The sequence below is a fragment of the Lathamus discolor genome, chromosome 3 (assembly GCF_037157495.1).
Source record: "Lathamus discolor isolate bLatDis1 chromosome 3, bLatDis1.hap1, whole genome shotgun sequence".
Lineage (NCBI taxonomy): Eukaryota > Metazoa > Chordata > Aves > Psittaciformes > Psittacidae > Lathamus > Lathamus discolor.
This window is the reverse complement of record NC_088886.1, coordinates 126,070,582-126,092,093: the sequence shown is the minus strand read 5'-3', so window position 1 is coordinate 126,092,093 and position 21,512 is coordinate 126,070,582. Positions and strand designations below refer to the sequence as shown.

The 21,512-nt window shown below is 40.1% G+C and overlaps 1 protein-coding gene across 1 annotated transcript in view; it reads right to left on the bottom strand.

Moving 5' to 3' along the window:
- Positions 1–21,512, bottom strand: part of CNTNAP5 (contactin associated protein family member 5) — a 302,872-nt gene that overhangs the window by 27,646 nt on the left and 253,714 nt on the right. Inside the window, exons 16-19 of the mRNA XM_065671519.1 lie at positions 21,236–21,406; positions 18,988–19,206; positions 10,177–10,416; positions 8,413–8,637 (exon numbers count right to left, since the gene is read on the bottom strand). Coding sequence (XP_065527591.1) covers positions 8,413–8,637; positions 10,177–10,416; positions 18,988–19,206; positions 21,236–21,406 — 855 coding nt within the window. The remainder of the gene's footprint in view (positions 1–8,412; positions 8,638–10,176; positions 10,417–18,987; positions 19,207–21,235; positions 21,407–21,512) is intronic.

The window sequence follows — 21,512 nt, the reverse complement described above, 5'->3', positions numbered from 1 at the left end:
CATCATGCACATACTGAGTGGCTTTTACACAGAGCTTATTCCAGTGATTTTCAGGGGAACACTCATCCAAACAAAACAGATCATTTCCGCGCCGATGTGGCTGGACCTAAAATGGGAACCAGGCTAACCCATGGTTGTGGGGTAATACTAAACACTGTCTTTTCAAGGTAAGCATACACAGTATGCTTACCTTGTGTATCCTGGAGGTGATGGACAGAGCACTGCCACATTTTGGGATCTACCAGCTTGATGACTGCTGAAAAATTATCTTACTTCTTTGTGTCGCAGCTTATCCGTGGGTGAAATAAATGAATGTTAACATCACTTGGAAAATGACATGAAACCTCTGGGTGAGCAGCAATTTAAAAAGCCTCTATTAGTCATTATCATGACTTTTCCATTCCTAGATACTTCTTTTTGGTGAAGGAAGTGGCTGCTGTTTCTTTTACAAAGTGATGCTGCATTAATCATCTTTTTGCCTTGAAGGTGACTGAATATAAAGATGAAGGAAAGAGCTGAAAACATCAGACGCAGTTAAAGCTCCCTGAAATTACCTGTTTTCTTATGATGAGATTTATTTTGGTAAATTTTAAATTATACCTTTTCTATACATTCTTTAGAATATCAAAAGTCACTTTAAGACCCTTCATTAACAAAAACTATCTGTATGATACTATTTGATCTGATGCTCAGATCTCTCCTTCTGTCTTTAAACACACAGTGGATGCCATTAGTCTTCTCATGGTCAGACATTAAGTAGGCCCTATGGTTTACTCACCTTTGTATGTAGAAGAATCTTTCCAGGCTTTCATCTCACACTGCACTTTTCAATTAAGACTAGTGCAGCAGCCAGGATGACAGGAAGAGCTTTTATTCTTTACCCAGTGAATGAAATGAAAAGTATCATTCTATGAATTCCAAAAGTTCAATGTTGGCTTTGCCGATTATGCATCATCACTAACTCTGTATGAACAGCTTGCAGGCAACAAAGGCTGATATCCTCTGTTGTGATAATCTGAGGAATTCATACCAACCAGCCCTCACTGAGATCCTCCTGGCTTGTAGTTTCCATTCTTTTCCTAGTATCTTTCAACCACTCCTGTTTCAGTTTTGGCAGTACAGATACCTGTTCAAACTAGAACTTGTTTCATGCTGCTCTAACAAATAATCATAATGTTCAGCAATGAGAACATGGAAAAAGATGGTCTGAACAGAAGAAAAGAAACAATCAATTTGAGCACTACATTATGTCTGTACAGCTGGAGAGTGAGCAATAATCTGTTAAATAAAACTGGAGAGAAATAACCATATGCATCTCTTCTCAAATCTCCTTTTCATTCTTAACTCATAATAAAGACAGTACAGAACTTTGTGGATTAATGGCTTTCTGCGGTTAACAATCCTTGTTTGTGTTGAGATCTATACACACTGCCTGCCTGGCCACAAATCTCTGGAAAATGTTTTGCTCCTCTGACCAGTAAAGTCCATCTAAGTACTGTGCATTTCACAGATTATGCCAGATTCTGTGACTGGAGAAGTTGGATTCTTTAGTCCTTCTCCTGATTATAGCAAACTCTCAAGGGAAATACCTGAATTTCATAAGAAGCCACAACCACTGACATAAAAAGAACTGACTCATGTTCTTAAGTCAGCTAATGAGAAAAATTAGAAGGATGAAACATTTACTTAGTAACAGGTACCTAGTACAAGAGCCATATAATGGTAGCACTACTTCACCTTCAAATACATACTTCTGCAATCTTTCACATAATCCTAGAATGGCTGAAGTTGGAAAGGACCTCTGGAGATCGAGCTGTCTAACAACCCCTGCTCAAGCAGTGACACTTAGAGCTGGTTGCCCAGGGCCATATCCATACAGCATTTAAATATCACCAAGGATGAAGGCCACAATTCTTTAGGCAAGATGTGTCAGTTATTAGTCACCTTCACAGTAAAAAAGTTTCCTGATGTTCAGATGAAACCTCATGCATTTCAGTTTGTGTCCATTACCTCTTGAGTGGCCTTGCAATGACATGTCAGCTTTCTCAGCACTTGTGGGTGCATCCTACCAAGGCCCATGGATTTATGCATGTCCAGTTTGCTTAAGGAATCCCTGATCTGACCTCTTTCCATCAAGCGTACATTTTACTTGCTCCAGACTTTTCCACTGGTCTTGACCTGGGATTCCAGAAGGCTAGTCTTCCAAAGACTAAGGCTTAAACACACAATTTCACCAGGCAAGAAGGATGAAGACATATTTTCATTATCCAGCCAACATAACTGATATGTTACAGGGAAAATTAACATGGTAATAGAAACAAACACTAAAAGCAAGATAGAAAAGGAGGTTTGCTTGTTCCCAGGCTGGCTCTTTCAAGTATTATTACTTTGGGCTCTATGTTGCATGGAGATACCTACACTGCTCCAAAGCAGTACTAGAGCCAGTGGTTCTGCTGGACTACAGCTCTCACTACACAGCTGTCTCCATCCAGAACACAGATAATTCACAACTTAAGAATAACTGAAAAATTATTACTATCAATCCTCAGGGATAAAGGCTTTAGTAACATGGGTTCTGAAAAGACCCTCATTTCACAATTACTAAAGAATTTATATATTTTTGTGCATCTATTTAAACATGGGAGCTTTTGACCCTCTGTTCTTCCTCCCCACCCTTTTCAGGGCAGTTCTACAGAAATCCAACAATCAAAATTGCTTTTGTAATTTTGTAAATTCCTAGCTGCAAAATGTGAGCTGAGAACTTAAGTCTTCTAGGAGATAAATGCCTCCTCCAAGAAAATGGGAATGTATGTTTTCTTCCTAGCTGATTATCTGCAGCCGCTGGTCTGGGATTTTATGCCAGACATCAGTATGTTCAAAGTCAGTCTGTATATATGCAGAGCACAGATCAATTATTAACTGCATCCTCAGCCTTTCCTGCTCAATGTAATCCAATTACAGTTCCCTTGTTTTTCCCTTGTGGGTCTCCAGAACATCTCTTGACCCTTCATTATGGCAAAAAAAACTTCATGAGTACAAACACGTCCATGAATTCAGCTAATGAGACAGATCCTTCAGTTCTCTCCTCTTGGAAAGCAGACAAAGAAATCTGCCAGAGCTCTTGGCTGAATGTTGTGGCTGCTTCTCCTTTCAAGTTAGTTTTGCACACTTAAGAGATTTAGAGCTCCATATGCTAAAAACAAACAAACAAACAAACTGGTTTTGGGCTCCAAGTCCACATCATCCCTCAAAGACTTTTTAGTGCTGGATTTGGACTGAAAATTCTAATTAGCATTCCTACTTTCTGTGAAGTGTGCTTAGAGTAGGGAATCATCCAAATGACCAGAGATGTTTCTAACCACACAAGTTTCCTTACTTACATAAAGAAACTGATTGGAGGTCTCCTGCCACCTCAACACTTTCTACTCATTGTGTACATTTAAAACCATATAGTACTACCTGTCATATGAAATAATTTAATGGCTGTGAACCAGAGCTAGACTGGGAACGATTCTCAGTCACTCACAGACAGCTGCTTGAAAACTAGTCTCTTCAACAAAGCTGTCTCCCACACTTCCCAACATGACTCACTTTCCTGCTCCTGATCTGGTAAAAACAACTATGCTTGAAACTTGTCACCATTTTCCATTTCAGTCACATAAATTGCGCAGGTTTCTAAATGTAGATAGAGGATCTTTCTGCAGCAGTTAGTTATGCACTGTGGTAACCACATTCCAAAACTAAAACCCACAAGGTGGTAAAGTAAAAGAACCAGCAAAATCACCCCCCAAACCCACGCCAGTATTTCAGTAAGTCTTATTTTACCTAATTATTTTAGTTTTCCCCATTGAACTACAGAGTGCACAGCAAGAGCAGAATCAAAATATTCTTTATGTCAAAGACTGAACTACATTTTTTGCCTTTCTTTACCATTGAATGACAAGAGCCTTGGTTTTGCTTGAGAAAAGCTGTTGAAGATGCAGCTCAACAGACTTGCAAGCCAAAAACAATAAGAAGAATTCACATGTTCAACAGAAAGGCTGCTTCTGACTTACAGGCAGAAGGAGATTACAGTAGATTTCTAGTTTATTAGAAATAAAAACCAACATCAGTAGCTTCTAACTGATGACATTTGCTTCTTTTTTTGCAGAGTATTAACTCAGCTTACCTCTATCACAGGTTTTGCTTTCTTTTCCTGTTTGTTTTAGGTATCAGCTGATATCAGCTGACCCTTATAGAACAGGGTAGTGGAGTTCATCTACGTCCTGCTGCTGTATTCTGAGTATCAGCGTACTAACAGAAGAATTACACAAGCTGTTGTCATTCACATTTTTTTAATCTGTGCCTTCTTTTTTCCTTGTCTTTAATCTCTCCTATGCAATTTCAGAGTCTTGATTTCCAAAAGAAATTGAGAACAGAGCTCACTGTGACAGCAGTAGGTACTAGATAGAAATAAATTAAGAAAAGGACTCAAATTGTTCAGTTTCTTATGAGATCAGATAATATATAGATAAATTTTCAATCACTTTAGGATAGTTTGAGATTTTATCTCTCTTATTTGAATCGGATGATTTCTAGATTATGAGTCATATTGCTTTCATGGAGAAAGTCAACACTGAGAATTACGAACTTGGGAAAACATTTTCTAGACAATACACTTTGTCATATTCATATCTCATCTGATTACTTGCAGGGGGGAAAGAAGATGAAGAAAGGAGAAGCACTAACAGTTTCTTTCTTAACAATTTTCTCCTCCATCAACTATTGTCTTTAGGGATGAAGACAAAGATACTAATACAAAGGTACTGGTAGCTTGGTGAAATCACATAAATGCAAAAATGTATGGTGAAAATTTAACCTATTTTCTTCTTGGCAGTAGCTTCCCATAATGTGAATGACTTCTGTGGACTAACATACTGAAAAAGCTAATTAGAGACATATTTACCCATGTTCTGTACCTTAGTAATTGATACTATAACTAGAAATTTCTACAGCACTGATATTATACTAACACTACCAATTATTACAGTACTGCTGAACTTTTCAATGTGGGATTAATGGGACTATGTGAGCTTTATATACATGCCCATCTATATATACATACACACACCCATCTACATATAACACATACACATCTATATATATATGTGTAATTTAAAAAGCCATGGGTACGAAAGTTTGTCCTGTCCTCCCTAAGACTGGGGAAAACAGGACAATACTAAGTTTTTGCATACAATTTTCAAATGTATATGTATGATTTAGAAGTGTAAGCTTTAACTAGTTTTGGGAAAAATCCCTAAATTATCTTCAAAAACAGCTTTCTAAAACTTACCCATAAACTGCCAGGACATGATCCAGTTGATCAAAGGTACGAATAACCTTGTGATATAGATAAGCTCTTTGGGTGGTAACTGTTTCTAGAAGTATTAGCTGCTAGGCACTACTGAGTCTCTCATTTCTAGGTGGTCATCTGTATACAGGTCTAGAATTGTAGCTTCTACACTGACATATGGCGTTACCCGACATCTGTCATCACTTCCTTTATGAACCACCTGCCCTCTAAGACTCCAAGCACTGGAAGGGCTTTCTGCTGTGAGCAGCATTGATTTGGGTGGGTGAAGCCATGAGTGGGCATGAAGAAATTTTATTTCCTTTCCCAGGCCTGACACTGGCCTGTTGGGTAACTCTAAATAAATCGTTTTATTACCACAATTCTAGTGTCTCAATCAATACATACTGTATCTTCTAATGATATAATCTACTTAACAGACTGACAGTGCAAAGTGTGCTGGGGTTAAATGTGATTATTTCTTAATTTTACTGAAAACAATTGATTTTACAGGAAACATTTCACGCCTGACTAGGTTAGACCATAGCTGCCTATTCAGGTTCACTTTCATATAAACCCCTTTAAATATAGACTAGCTATGAATAAGCCTTGCAGACACTTTCACTTCTTTAATGTTAAATATTTAACATGGAAAGTCTTAATTACCAGAAACATTCTTCTAATTCTCACTTTTATTAACTAATAATTTGCCTATTTGGTGGATAATGAAAAAGAGGAATAACAGGGTACATGAGTAGTAGCTTGAAAAATACTTAGGAAAGGTAAAGTAGTAAGGTATACATAGACTGTTCTAATACAGTTTCTTAACAAGTGGAACAGGTCTTGGGAGTATGGCAAAGAATATTACTGCTCACCTCTTAAGTGAGAATGCCCATTTCCATTTCACCAGGAGCCTAACCTTTATTTAACCAATCAGTTATCCAGCAGGGACCTGCTTAGGTCCTACTATACTGTCAAACTCAGCAAGATTCCTTGAAAATGAGCCAGTAAGAGAGAACGAATTGCACTCACTTTTAATGCTACAAAGGACATTGGTATTCATAGTCCAGTAACTTTATGGCAAGCATAAACCTCTTAGAGGAAGAAAGAGTAACATATCTGAACATTATTTTCATTGGAATAATTTCAATTCCAATAAGACTAAAAATATGAGGATATGAGATTAAAAAAAGTGATTACATTTGCGACAAAAGGCAGAGAATATACATGACTGAAATCACTGTCTTGAAAGAATGACACAGAAGCATTCACAGAATAACCCTGAAAGAAACTTTGAGGATTTAACCAAGGTCAGCTAGTTATCTTAATCATTCTTTGTATATAGTGCTGCATGTTATAGTCCAGAGATTCGGAGCCTGATGTCTCACCAACCTCCTAAACTACTGTTACCTTCATTTTACAAGTGAGTAAACAGAGGTACAGATCTGAGAAAAACACTACTGTTTAAATTGCCTGACTGTCTTGAGAGTAGCTCCACCTAATTTCTGGAAGTACTGAGAGTCCCTATCTTCTTCAGAACCAAAGTGGAGATCTGCAGATGGTGCAGCTGTTAAAACACAAGGCTTACCTTTGCTCCTGCTACAACAGATCCCAGTATCCTGATCCCAACCCCCTTCCAATCACCATTAAAGTCCCTCTTTCCAGAATATCACAATTACAGCTTACTTATGGTTGTATTTCATCAATAAAAGCCAATCGACTCATGTTTCTAAGGTCATTTTACATTACTCTGGCAGCAGTTAAGGTGATTTGAATGGATATTACATTTTCATTCACTTTAGAGCTATTTTTGATTCCCTGAGTGGCATCGAGAAACCAGAGTGTAACTAAGAAGCATTCCAACGTTTCACCTCAGCAGGGCCTAACCTCTGCCACCGTGGAGCTATGCACTGGAATATTCATATATCTGAAAATCATAAGCACTTGCCTCTGAGAGCAAATCAGAGACGAAAATCTAGGATTGGAGAGGAATGTGAATTTCCTCAGTAGTTCCACTGCCCTGTTGTGACTTCCACTTAGGGGAGATGGGTCCAGGCTAATAATGTCCCAGCTGCCCCTCTCAGGGATCTGCATACTCATCTTGTGTCAGCCTGAATGCTAGACACACGATGTAACCAGGAAAACCAGGGTACTGCAAAGCCCATATAGAGAATAAAACACTTTCTATTTCTGTCTCCCCTTATTAGTTTCATTTGATAGTACTTGAAAGCTTAGCTATTTTGGAATTTGCAAGGCTTCAGAGTGCTGTGGGTCATTTGGTCAAATGTACATATTCAACCACATAGCATTAATTTTCTATTCTGCCACAGGCTAATGACTCACCAACATGCTTACTCATCACTTCCACTGCTCCAGTGCCTGATAACTCTTGAATAATTCAAATATCCCCATTTGTCTAGGTTGATGTTTGTCTGGAGAGAGTTTTCTGAAAGCACTGCAAGGACTCAGGAATCAGTCTTACTCAGAAGACAGAGGGCTTATGCCCCTAAAATCTTTACATGCTTTCAAAGAGTGCCTGTGCCATGTACCTTTTAATAGAAAATGGATTTACACCTCCTGTTTTAGTCAGTGGACCCAGAAAACTGTAACATTTTCTGGCTTTAATATTCAGATGTACTGGCCATATTCCATTGAAACAACCCATGAAAACCAATATGTGTGCCAAGACAGAATGCAAAAGATAAAATTATAATATATTTCCCCACCAAGTGTTCTTGTACATTCATGGTATTTCACATTCCCTTATCATGAAAGCCTAATGGATCTCACTGTAGAATAAATAGCAAGGAATTGCTGTTGTACAGTCTTGCCAAATGAAAGTCAAAGCACATTTTAAACCCCAACAACATGATTATTCAAAGACTGAATAGGCAAGTGTAGCACTGAATGCCAAATAAACGGACATAAACAAGAGTGATGGCCATTTGCATGAACTGAACACCACAAAGTTGATAAAGTTGCAGACACAGAAATTAACTTAGAGCAGAATTCTATGCTATTCTCACAAAAAGCTTAACACAGTTACACTGGTCTCCCTTTGGTAGCAAATCAAGGCTACTTACCATTTTTGGAGAGAATCACAGCCAAATATTCATGAAAGTAAGTGTTGATGTACAGCAGAAGGCTTGGAGTATGTGCTGTGAGAAAGCTAAATGCGATATTTTCCTTGGACACGACAGCATCCACATAAATGGCAGAGCTTGAGGTGCTTGCATTTTTTGTGACAGGATAAGGTTCTTGGAAAATATAGGTAACGGAAGTGCCAGCTTCAAATAATGCAGAAACCTCTGAAAGCATACATAAATCAAGGGAATTTCAGCTACTGCATTTTCAGATCTCCAAGACAGGCATGGGTATGAGCTGACTGCCTCAGAAGCAGAGTACTGCAAAATGCCCCTGACCCACTGGTCCCTACTTTGGACAAGCAGTGTGTCCTTAGTCTATTTGTGTATGGAGACAGGCCTCTAAAATCAATTGTTTTAGTGCCAGAGTCAGAACTCCACAACATGGAACAGCCCAACAGGCCTGTCAACCAAATAAATGCTCCGTTCACCATCTTCTGACAGCTGACTTGTAAGGCAATATTCTGTTTTTCCCCCATTAAAGACAATATATTTGTCCTTTCCAGTCTCGTTTATAAACAAAGTCACTATTAAAGCAAAACACTGACCCAAAGATAGCCAGTGAGTGAAGCTGTCTTTGGTAGCTCCAAAAGAAGAGAAACATTTACCTGTGCATGCTAAGAACCTGGGAACTAATACTTGCGTTTTCAATGAACACAACATAGTCTGTCCACGAAATACACAGATGCGGTAAGAGCAGTTTTTTTCTAATGTGAGGTAAAGTCAGGATGGTGATATCTTCAGCTACAGACTGACTGCACGTACTTTCTCCAGTAAAGCAGCTCCACCTCTACAGCAGCATCTACTAACAGTACGCTATACGATTATTTGATACACCTCTCATGCCATCGGTGCCAAATCATCAGCTCATGTAACTGAGGACAGTTCTGTGGACTGCAGTGCAACTACACTGATTTACACCAGCAGGTGATGCAGCCCACTTAATAAACATAACTGTTTGTGAGATGGCTGAGGGGCAGCCATGGAAATTAAAACACTCACATGGCACCTTGCTGTTACTGAGCAGGAGTTTTGCTTGTTCATCTGAATCCCAAAAAACTTGCTATCTAAATTGGATGCTCTGTATTTGCCCTGCTCCTTTTTCTGATATTGGCAACATCTCCTATGAGCCACCAGAAAGGTTCAGTAAAGGCACCTTTACCAGAGACTGAACCAGGTAAATCAGTTTTTTCCTGGATACTTCATGCTTATTTTTCATGTCTCTTAAGTAAGTTTGGATAGATTGTCACAGAAATGGCAAAAAAACATAAAAAGACTACCTCTTTTTGTCATACCATTGCTCTAAAACTCTGTAAGTAAAAGGTCTCAAGGTTTTGTTAAGGTGGATGAAGCTGGATGAGGTTTAAAACCAACCAACCAAACATTCAGATTCAGGCAGACCACTGTTAAGAGAAATTTCATCCCTATTTGTTAATTTCTAGGCCAATTATATGCAACTGAATACAGGGATCTTCGTGGGATACAGCTGGTAACTTTAATAGGACAGCTAATACTATTTTAATTTCTGAGACCATCACCAAAGTCCACAAATGGAGGTTCTAGGCTGCTTAAGATAAACAAATGCTGAAGGGATAGCTGATATTAGAACATCTTCTTGTAACATGGGGGACACCAAGCTGACATGGGTGAAACTGCTGTATTTCAGAGACGACTAAGGACTTAGGTTCAAAGCTTGCTGCCTACCGTCCTTGCAGAAAGGTCCTTCATAGGCTGAGTTGGTACAATCACAGGAGTAACCATTATACTTCTCCACACATTTTCCTCCATTATGGCAGAGGTTACCATAACTGCTGCAATGTCCTGGACATCCGGGTTTAACACCAGGTGTCATTTTAGCTTTCTCTTCAAGGTCAAGTTTCTGTCCATTTAAATGCAGAGATCGAATGCATCCCAAAAAGCCCCTTTGTCTGGAAGCTGTTCCCCCTGAAAAACAGAGAAAAAAGGACACGCATTCATTGGCGAGTCTGCACAGCAATCAAAGCCCTGAAGCCCAATACAGAGGTACAAATACAAATCCACGAATTTTAAAAAGTACTCTCTCTTACATGTCTATGCGTACAGTGGCAGAAGATGACAAAGGGACGGCCCTAGAAACTAAAGGTCTCTATTTATTTTTACGAAAGGACTAAAAAGCTGTACGGGACACTTTCTTGTTGCCATTCTTCTCTTTCCTGCCTTACCTACTGCCCTGTCTGGCATCTGAATTGCAAATTCATTTGGTAAAAAGATTAGCTTCTTTATCGTATGTCTGCATATCACCTAATACATGACAAATCCAAACCTAAAATATTTTTTTCCTATTTATTGCCATAGTACAGAGGATAAATAATACTCTAATCCCAACAACAGCTGAGTCACACATGCTGATGAGTCCATATAGTAGGGATGAACCATGTTCAGCATCAGGAATGGGTGAAGGGAAATGAGTGAGAATTTATGCATGACTGCCCAACCTGATGTTGCATGTGAATGGTTGCTGTAGGTAAGAAACATGTGTTCAGGTCACAGTCCTGTTATTTATTACAATTGTTAAACATAACTGCATTTCTTCCTAAAGACCAAAATGGTCTACCCAAGAGGGCAGTTCCATCTCTACAAAATAACTAGCTTCTTATCTGCCCAATGAAATTGCTAGAAGTGTTACAATGAATACACTTTTCCCATAAGAGGTGGTCTCTGAGAATGATGTTAATAATAATTGTTAAGAGTAGTCTGTGAAAATATCACCATTTTTCTTACTGTAGGCTTTGTTTGGCAGTTGCCAATGTTTTGCTTTTGAAGATGCTGCGATTTTGGTTGCTGCTAAGAAATCTAATTCTGCTTCAGAAGTTATCAGCATTTGTAGCTCTGAAATGCTAGATTTGTTCGTGATTTTACTGCAAAATTAGTATGAAAGAAGCTATCTTTCCAAATTATTCTCCTGTAGAAGTTGGTTCTATACCAAAATGCATGAAATAAGAGCTTACGTATATTGCTAAGTCTTTGCAGAAGAGCATCTGTTTGTTTTTTTTTTGTAAACTGTTTAATTAAAGCAAGATTTCTGCAAAGAAAATGAAGCAACAGTCTGAAAAGCAATCTTACCAAATCCCTATTGTTCTGCTATACCATTCTAGCATATTTTAATTTCTGGTACACTAATAGCAGAAATACTAGATTTGAATTAGAATAATTGAACTACAGATTGTACGCGTGAGACAGGTTTATTTCATGCTAATTTTATGATGCCTTTCTCAGACAAAAAAATACTCTCAAATTCCTCTTTAGCCAGCAATCCTTTTCAGGTGAGAAAATGTTAGCTCACTTATTTTAAAGGTCGTCTAAGCACAAGAATTGGACCTTCTGCATTTGCCGCACTGTGCACACACAATCATTTTCTTTAGAGATTTTGCTGCAAAACCAAACATACCATACAGATTTTCCAATAATGTTCAAATAAGTAGAAGCGTGATTTCTCCCTTTAAGATTACTAGCTACTCTGTTTTCTTTTGCATGGGAGGTTACCACAAATATCACAAGTATAAATGACAGTTTTCTTGCCTCTTCTCTCTGCACACACACAAATCCCAACCGTAACACTTAGAGAATAAGTACAAACTATTGCAAACTATTTCATAGGTGTAATGTTTATTGCACTACGCATAATCTCCCTGCTCTCTAAAGCACTTCGGAAAACCATGTAAAATAAGTTTCTTAGTTTTGCTGTCTGGAGAGTATGGGGCTTAACAGAGACCATCTGAATAATCCTAGATTCACACAGTATTGAGTAAACAAATCTGTTTATTATGTGGGCATTTCATAGAATCATAGAATAGTTAGGGTTGGAAAGGACCTCAAGATCATCTAGTTCCAACCCCCCTGCCATGGGCAGGGACACCTCACACTAAACCATCCCACACAAGGCTTCATCCAACCTGGCCTTGAACACTGACAGGGATGGAGCACTCACAACCTTCCTGGGCAACCTATCCCAGTGCCCCGCCACCCTAACAGGAAAGAATTTCCTCCTTATATCCAATCTAAACTTCCCCTGTTTAAGTTTTAACCCGTTACCCCTTGTCCTGTCACTACAGTCCCTGGCAAAGAGTCCCTCCCGAGCATCCCTATAGGCCCCCTTCAGGTACTGGAAGGCTGCTATGAGGTCTCCACGCAGCCTTCTCTTCTCCAGGCTGAACACCCCCAACTTCCTCAGCCTGTCTTCATACGGGAGGTGCTCCAGTGCCCTGATCATCCTCGTGGCCCTCCTCTGGACTTGTTCCAGCAGTTCCATGTCCTTTTTATGTTGGGGACACCAGAACTGCACACAATACTCCAGGTGAGGTCTCACAAGAGCAGAGTAGAGGGGCAGGATCACCTCCTTCGACCTGCTGGTCACGCTCCTTTTGATGCAGCCCAGGATACGGTTGGCTTTCTGGGCTGCGAGCGCACACTGAAGCCGGCTCATGTTCATTTTCTCATCGACCAGCACCCCCAAGTCCTTCTCTGCAGGGCTGCTCTGAATCTCTTCTTTGCCCAACCTGTAGCTGTGCCTGGGATTGCTCCAACCCAGGTGTAGGACCTTGCACTTGTCATGGTTGAACTTCATAATGTTGGCATCAGCCCACTTCACAAGCGTGTCAAGGTCCATCTGGATGGCATCCCTTCCCTCCAGCATATCAACCGGACCACACAGCTTGGTGTCATCGGCAAACTTGCTGAGGGTGCACTCAATCCCACTGTCCATGTCAGCGACAAAGATGTTAAACAAGACCGGTCCCAACACCGATCCCTGAGGGACACCACTCGTTACTGGTCTCCAGCCGGACATCGAGCCATTGACCACAACTCTTTGTGTGCAGCCATCCAGCCAGTTCCATCCATCAAAATGATGTCTCTCCAATTTAGAGAGAAGGATGTGGTGTGGGACAGTGTCAAACGCTTTGCACAAGTCCAGGTAGATGACACCAACTGCTCTACCCTTGTCCATCAGTTCTGTAGCCCCATCATAGAAAGCCACCAAATTGGTCAGGCAGGATTTCCCCTTGCCATGCTGGCTGTCACCAAGCACCTTGTTGTTTTTCATGTGCCTTAGCATGCCTTCCAGGAGAATGTGCTCCAAGATTTTACCAGGCACAGAGGTGAGACTGACTGGTCTGTAATTCCCCGGGTCTTCCATTTTCCCCTTCTTGAAAATGGGGGTTATATTTCCCTTTTTCCAGTCGTCAGGAACTTCACCTGACTGCCATGATTTTTCAAATACGATGGCCAGTGGCTTAGCAACTTCATTCGCCAGCTCCTTCAGGACCCGCGGATGGATTTCATCATGTCCCATGGACTTCTGTACATTCAGATTTTTAAGATGGTCTCGAACCAGATCCTCTCCTACAGTGGGCCCAAGGTCTTCATTCTCACAGTCCCTGCGTCTATGTTCTAAGAACTGGGTGGTGCAGTCAGAGCCTTTGCCAATGAAGACCAAGGCGAAGAAGTCATTCAGAACCTCAGCCTTCTCCAAATCCTGTGTAGCCAGTTCTCCCGAAAGCTTCCTCAGGGGGCCTATGTTGTCCCTAGTCTGTTTTTTGTTTGCTACGTACCTGTAGAGTCCCTTCCTGTTATCCTTAACATCCCTGGCTAGGTTTAATTCTAACTGGGCCTTAGCCTTCCTAACCTGGTCCCTAGCTTCCCAGACAACATCCCTGCACTCTACCCAGGCCGCCTGTCCTTGCTTCCATTTTTTATTAAGCCTCTTTTTTCCTTTGAATTTTCCTCAGCAGCTCCTTATCCATCCAAGGAGGTCTCCTGGCCCTTCTGCCGCACTTCCTTCTAGTTGGGATGCAGCACTCCTGAGCTTGTAGCAGGTGATCCTTGAATATCAACCAACATTCTTAGGCCCCCCTGCCCTCCAGGGCTATATACCATGGAAGCAGCAGGCTCCTGAAGAGGCCAAAGTCTGCTCTTTTGAAGTCCAGGGCAGTGAGCTTGCTACACGCTCTTCTCACTGTCCTGGGGATCTCAAATTCGACCGTCTCGTGATCGCTGCATCTAAGGCTGCCCTGGAGTACCACATTCTCAATGAGCCCTTCCCTGTTGGTGAGCACAAGGTCAAGCATGGCACCTCTCCTTGTCGGCTCCTCTATTACTTGCAGAAGGAAGTTGTCTTCCACACAATCGAGGAACCTCCTGGATTGCTTTTGCCATGCAGTGCCATCGTTCCAACAGATGTCAGGGTGGTTGAAATCCCCCATGAGAACAAGGGCCTGCGAGCGTGAGGCTTTTCCTATCTGTCTGTAGAGTGCTTCATCCACAGGTTCTCCTTGATCAGGCGGCCTGTAACAGATCCCCACAGTAATGTCTCCCATGGCTGTTTTCCCTTTAACCCTGACCCACAAACTCTCTGTAAACTGCTCACCTGCCCCCAGACAGAGTTCCATACTCTCCAGCCTATCCCTAACATAAAGGGCAACTCTCCCTCCCCGCCTGCCGGGCCTGTACTTTCTAAAGAGCCTGTAACCTTCCATTCCAACACTCCAGTCATAGCAGCCATCCCACCATGTTTCTGTGAACATGTTCTGTTTGAACATGTTTCTGTGAACATGTTCTGTTTGAACAGTTTTCTTCAATTGATTAGAACTAACCTTTAAATACATTCCTGAGAATCAGAGAAAAATGAAAAAAAAAACAGAATTCTTCCCAAAATTAGGCTTTACAAATTCTTCCTAGTCTAATAGACCATTTGGACTGGACAATTTCATGGATATGACCTAAATGTTTTGTTCAGGAAAACAGATTTTAGGATAAGCTTCAGGACTATAAACACCAAGGTTAAGGGTGTTTTCTTGCTTAGTGGAGGTGACAGTCAAATGAACCATGCTGTTTTATGTAGCTAAATTTTACTGAGAAGCCTTGGGGCAAGAAATAGAGAGTCAGAGAAGGGAGCAAGAAGCTCACAACTGGGCACTCACAATATATCTTGGTGACACATTTGGCTAAATAATTAACATTCTATCAATGCATGGAGGATTTGCTTTAAAAAGCAAAGGACTTTTATTGGTAAGAACTGGATTAGGGAGGCTGAAACAGCATTAATAAGGAGCATTCTTGCTTTATGTATCTGATACAAAGGAAAGGGCATGGGAGTATAAGAATCATAATTATTATTACTCAGGAGTAGAACTTGCTATGATATTCCTCAGAAGACATCCAAGTCACACTTGTTAGTCTCAAACTGAAAGCTGCATAAAGCTTTCAGGATACACAAGGATTAATTCTTCCTCCTAGCCTCCAAAATATCCCAAAGTGTCTACAGACTTCTTTAACAACAGTAAACAAAGTATGCCACTTCTTTTTCTCTCTTTCTTTTTCTCTGTTCCTAAGAAAGTTTTTCAGATATTGACTCTGGAGTGTGTTACATTTGGTCTGTGATTCACCTAAGAATTCCTTGCTCCCTTGCTCCCAAGTCAAAACCAGGAGCCTAAGCACTTTGCTAGTCTCCTTAACATACCAAACAAATATCACAGAAACTTCTGATCAAATGCTTTATGCATAAAATTAACTTCTTAGGATTTGTATTTTGCTTCTCTGACGGTACCAGTCTAAATGGAAATCCTGTTCTCAAAAAAGGTCTGCGAGGACTGCTTTTCCTCTCCTCATACTGGAGTGTTATGGTCATGCCTTTTCCACTAGGTGAGAGGAGATGATGACACACCTCCTCAAGGAGCACAGGGACATACTGGGAGACAGGTGAACTATTAAAAAAGATGTCACTCATTTTGAATGCTGAAAGCCACCATCTACTGAAAGGAATGATTCTGCCAGTAATGTGCCAAATTGGCCTGTTGCTGGGAAGTTTGGTGCAGTTGATATTATCTAGCCTGTATGTCTGTTTGGGATTTGCTCGTTCTACTGTAATTTTTTTAAATGAACAGAAGAAACATAGCTTGGTGCAAGGATACCCATGCTGTGACTGAGGATTCTAAAGCAGCCTAAAGCAGTTAGATACTCAAGACACCTTGAAAGAACGTGAGAAATGGTTTTCTAACTTTTCTAGGCTGCTTTAAAATACAAGCTTGTTTGATTTTGAGTGCGCTGGCAGCGAAAAGTCATTTCTCCCTTCCACTTTGCACAGACAGAAAGCTATCTCGGAAGCCTGCCACATAGAATCACTTAGATTGGAAACCCCTTCATCAGTGCTGGTATGCAGAATGCCACAGGAACAAGTATGCTGTGGATTATAGGGGGAGCAGGGAGTAATATTATGTGCAGCTGCTTCTTTCCTTTTTACAATGCTGTTTATGCATTTGTTTTTCAGATGGATAAAATTCATTTCACATGAGGTGTTAAATCAGTTGCTTCCTATTAGAGAATGGAATGAGACTCTCACTAGGGACAAATTGTGACACATCTGTGTATTGTTGGACTTCTGCCACCTTTTCCTGGAGCACCCAGTGACAGTGTCAGAATCAGGAGTCTGCCCAGGTCTCCATCTCTTCTGAAGTCATGAACAATTATGGCTTTCAATGTGGTAGAGCTAAGCAATAAAGAAAGCACTCCTAAAAACATTAGATTTTCTGTCCCTTTTTTTTCAGGGTTCAGTAAAAATGTAGATGGACAATTGAATGCAATATATTTAGCACACAGTGAGAACTTTTCACCTCTTGTCTGAGATAAAGTAACTATGTCCTAGAGTTTGCTGTAAATATTAAGTACAATCAGAGAAAAATTTTGGTGGAAGAGGCTGTTGGAGACCCACTGGACAAACCCGTTCCTCAAAGCAAGGCTACATTCCGATGAAGTACAAATTAACTTCACCACCAAAAACCACAGGACCTTTTCTGCACCACAGGTTCTACCCATCCACTTAATCCCCAGCTTGTAGGGATACATGATGCTATTCTGTCCCTGGTGCAGAGCTTTGCATATGTCTTTGCTGACAAGTGTTCCTGTTGGCACATTTCTCTGTTGAGTTCCTTAACTGTCATGGATTTCCATGATGCAGTTCATTGATTGTGTCACTTCAAAACCACCATCAATTTTGTTCAGGTAACCTGTTTATTTTGCTGAGGCAGAAAACCAAGATTATAGGTAAACACTGCTTTTCAGATGTGAAATAGTAAGCAGTTAAATATCTGATATACCTGATTGGTGACTTATGATAAATCTTTCATTTTTACTCCTTTAAAAAGTCACAATGAAAAATGTACAAAAGCCTATCCAGTCATTAAACTGTCTACATTTTATAACTGGAAACAGTACCTTGGCTAGATTTCTCTAACGCTTCTGAAGCGTCTAGCAGCTCAACCCTATTGCCTTCAGGCCTGGTGTCCCATAGAACATGTTTTTAGGATCATCTTGGCATTTAAGAAACAAGTGATTAGCAGCGTGCTTCACACCAGGAAACAGAAACCTTTCACTGTGACAGTCTTAAGCCTCCCTTCTGTGAATTCTTCAGTGAACTTTCCTCTGACTGAGTCTTTCAGAGATCATTTTAGGTATAAAGCAATAGCTATGTGGGAAGCTGTCCTGCCCATTGATGCAGCTATATCTTTTAATTAACAGATTAATTTCTTATGTTTAGAGCCCAATAATTACTGCACACATGCACAATAAACAGCTCCAATAAATACCCAAAAATCTTCTTAAATTAAAGGGTGTGGATACACAGGTAAACTTTATTAAAATGAATTGACAGATCAAGATTTGCTGCAGCATTTCAGCTAAGAAAATCCATTTTATGGAAAGAATCAGCAGTTACTTTAGTGGCCCTGAATAAGCAGCAGGTTACAACCCACTCCATCACCGAGAAGATTACTCAGAAAGACAGTGTTTGAATGAAGAAAAGGCAAAATTCCCTTTGTTATCCCTGATTATATTATGAAATACAAGATGGTCCCAATCTAGATTTCATTGGCAAGGGAGGCAGAGAAACAAAGTATATGCAAATGGAGAATTTTTATTTTTTTGTTTGTTTGTTTTGCTTTAAAGATCGCCTTCAGTTACAATAACTGCATCTGCTATGACTATGTTCATACTTCTCTCATACATGCACTCTATGGCCAAATAAGGGTTTTGGCACGCATGCTCGAAGGAACTGACTTTAAGACCACACCATCATCAACCTTTGCCCCAGAAGCTTTTATGATGAATTTGTGCCTTTTACATTGCATCTAAAAAGAGAGATCACATTTCCTACAGCAAATTACAGATCCAGTGCTGCACAAGAAAAAATACTAGAATTCCTTGGCAATAAATATTTTTCAAGCAATCTTAGACCCTAAACATATACATCTAGTATAAACATCTATATACATCTATAAACTTTATACATCTAGTATAGTTAAGCTATGGTTAGGGCTTTAAGTGTAAATGCAGTAGTCTGGGTTTACTTTATGTTGCCTAGACAGGAGTAGAAGAAGAGAAAAAACAATAGGTCACCACACGCAAGCGCAATGAAAAAATAGCATTACCAAGGTACGGACATAGAAATACTGTATATATCTACAGAAACCCTTCCATGGTGCCTACCTACAAATAACTGGCTGTTGAGCTGCAAGCGGAAATGCCCCTCAGCAGGTGCCTCCAGGACCTTCTTGGGCAGGCTGTCCACCTGGAGAGAGGTTTGCTTAAGGTTCCTCTCTGCTCGGACATAGTGCCACTGGTTGTCATTCAGGGGTGTAGGAGATTGCACGGTGGCTTCTCTAGGGCCATTCCCAACATCTATGGAGAAGGCGATCTCTCTGGGAGCTAGAATAGATAAATAGATATGAAGAGGAAGTGAAGGTCTGAATTAAATTACGGTTTTGACATCAAGAAATCTTACATAAGTATAGGGTCCATTAACTTTTATGTCAGCAAATAGTACAGCATCATTTACCTCCCATCTACACAGCAGCTTACACATAAATCTATGCCTGCAGCCTCACTGTTTGATCTCTGCTGTGATTATGCTTGGCTGTGGGTACCCATCTCTTTTTGTTATAACAATTGCAGTGCTCTCTCTTTTACTTCAAAAAGTGCCAAATGCTGTACAGAAGTCACACAATGGTAGCAAAAGATTTTTGACAAATAATGATAAGATGAAAGAAAGGATGAAGGAGCTCTTTCTCCCTAAATCTTTCCAAATGCATGTACGTAACAATTACAGAACTTGAGAAGAGAATCCTAGAAGCATTTGTTTGCCAGAATAAGCTTGACTTCTTTTTTTTTTTTTGGTGATCCAAAACCGAAAAGGCATATGTAACACATATCCAGAGATAGCGGGGCACCTAGAAACAGGACCATAACTGAAAAACAACATCCATATAGGGAGGAGTCCTTCTGTTGGAAGCCTGAAAGGCAACTGACGATTTTTCCTCTTCCGAAAACACTAAATATTCCAGAAAGACCAAGACCCAGGTCCACAGACCACACAACCAGAAGGCTGCAACCGAAAATTCATAAAAACCTCTTATTTCAAGCCCAACAAATTGGATAGGCCTGGTTTTGAAGCTGCTTCTTACATAGTTAAGATAGAAAACACTCCATAGGGATATACAAAGATCTATTCTGAACCTCTGCATCTGCTAAAAGGCCATTTTCCTATGAAGCAGCTGGTCTGTGGAGCTTCCTTGACACAAGGCCTTTAGGCTGCAAATTCCATCTGGAAGCAAGAAACACAACACCAAACTACTAATAAGAAACCTACATTTAAAAGACTTTCCCCAGACTTTTAAGAACTCATTTTTCTAGGAGTAGAGATTTAACACACATACAAAAGCTTTCACTAAACAATCCTCTTAGTAGTTTACAGTATTTGTAATATTTGATACCAAAATGTCATTTTACTTCTATATCCCTGAGAATGAAATGCAGTACACTGAAGTACAACCAAATTGTACTTTGTTGTGCAATTAACAGTAAATCATACCTCATTACCTTGTGATAACACACCATGGCATTTACCATTTTTTAATGAATTGAAGGGCCTTAGGGCCCCGTTTTATTAAATTTTATATTTGGGTTATTATAAGCATCTTGTAAAATGCATAGCACTCAGTTTGTTTTTCCTAAGCTTAACAGAATTTAGAATACAGAAGTCACATTTCACGTCAAAGCCACAGTACTGTTTTGTAACTAATACATATTTGAAGTCATCAAAACAGGAGTGAGGCAAAACCTCACTAATTAAGTTCCCTGCTACTCTTCTTTATAGATTGAGTAGTAGTTGCATTTCAGGCACTTACTAGATTTTGAAATATTCAAGGCCCATTACAACTGTGACTCACTTATCTTGCATTAGCATCCTGTCCTCCATAGACTCTCACCTCATAGCTGTACCATACACATGGAGTTCTCTGAAACACTAGAGCTGTATCAGACTGGGTATGTTACTATACAGAAATAAAAGTAGATATCAGAGTGGCTGTATTAAAATTTTCAACTAATTTTTTTCAACTAAAAGTACAATCTACAGGTACATCTAACCAGTAGCTTTTTCTTTAAAGAGAAAAAAAAACAAAAAAAGTAATTGAAAAAGTAATTTCAGTGACCTCTTTGGTTAACAAAGACAAACCTAGCTATAACTAGATTAAGTGTAATGACTGAGGTGGTCACTTTGGATAGAAACTTTGACAGGAGATGTAGATAAGTCTATATTAATGTATCCATACGTCTCTATCTTACCCTCTTCAGGCATCTCCCACCATTCCAAGACAAAAGAAAATATGTCCTTCCCACTTCCCTGCACCTGCCAAATTGCGCAAATACACTAAGATTTCTTGGAGGCCAAACTTACATCTTATTTCAACTCGTATGAAGTCTTTAATCCCAAGGTTTTCCAAGAACACCCCAGAGGCAGCAGTAGTTTTGAAGAAGAAGGAGATGTCTGCGCTGACCTCAGCATGGAAGGTGGGAAAGTGAAGGTAGGAGGCCTCCGTGTTGAAAGAAGCCGCATTCCAGAACTGCCCTGAAAGCACAACACCCTTCTCTATAGTTAATTGGCGCAGGCCAGCAGCTGTGAGCTGCACGTGGAAAAGCCACCTTTCATCAGATAAATACATTAAAAAAAAAAA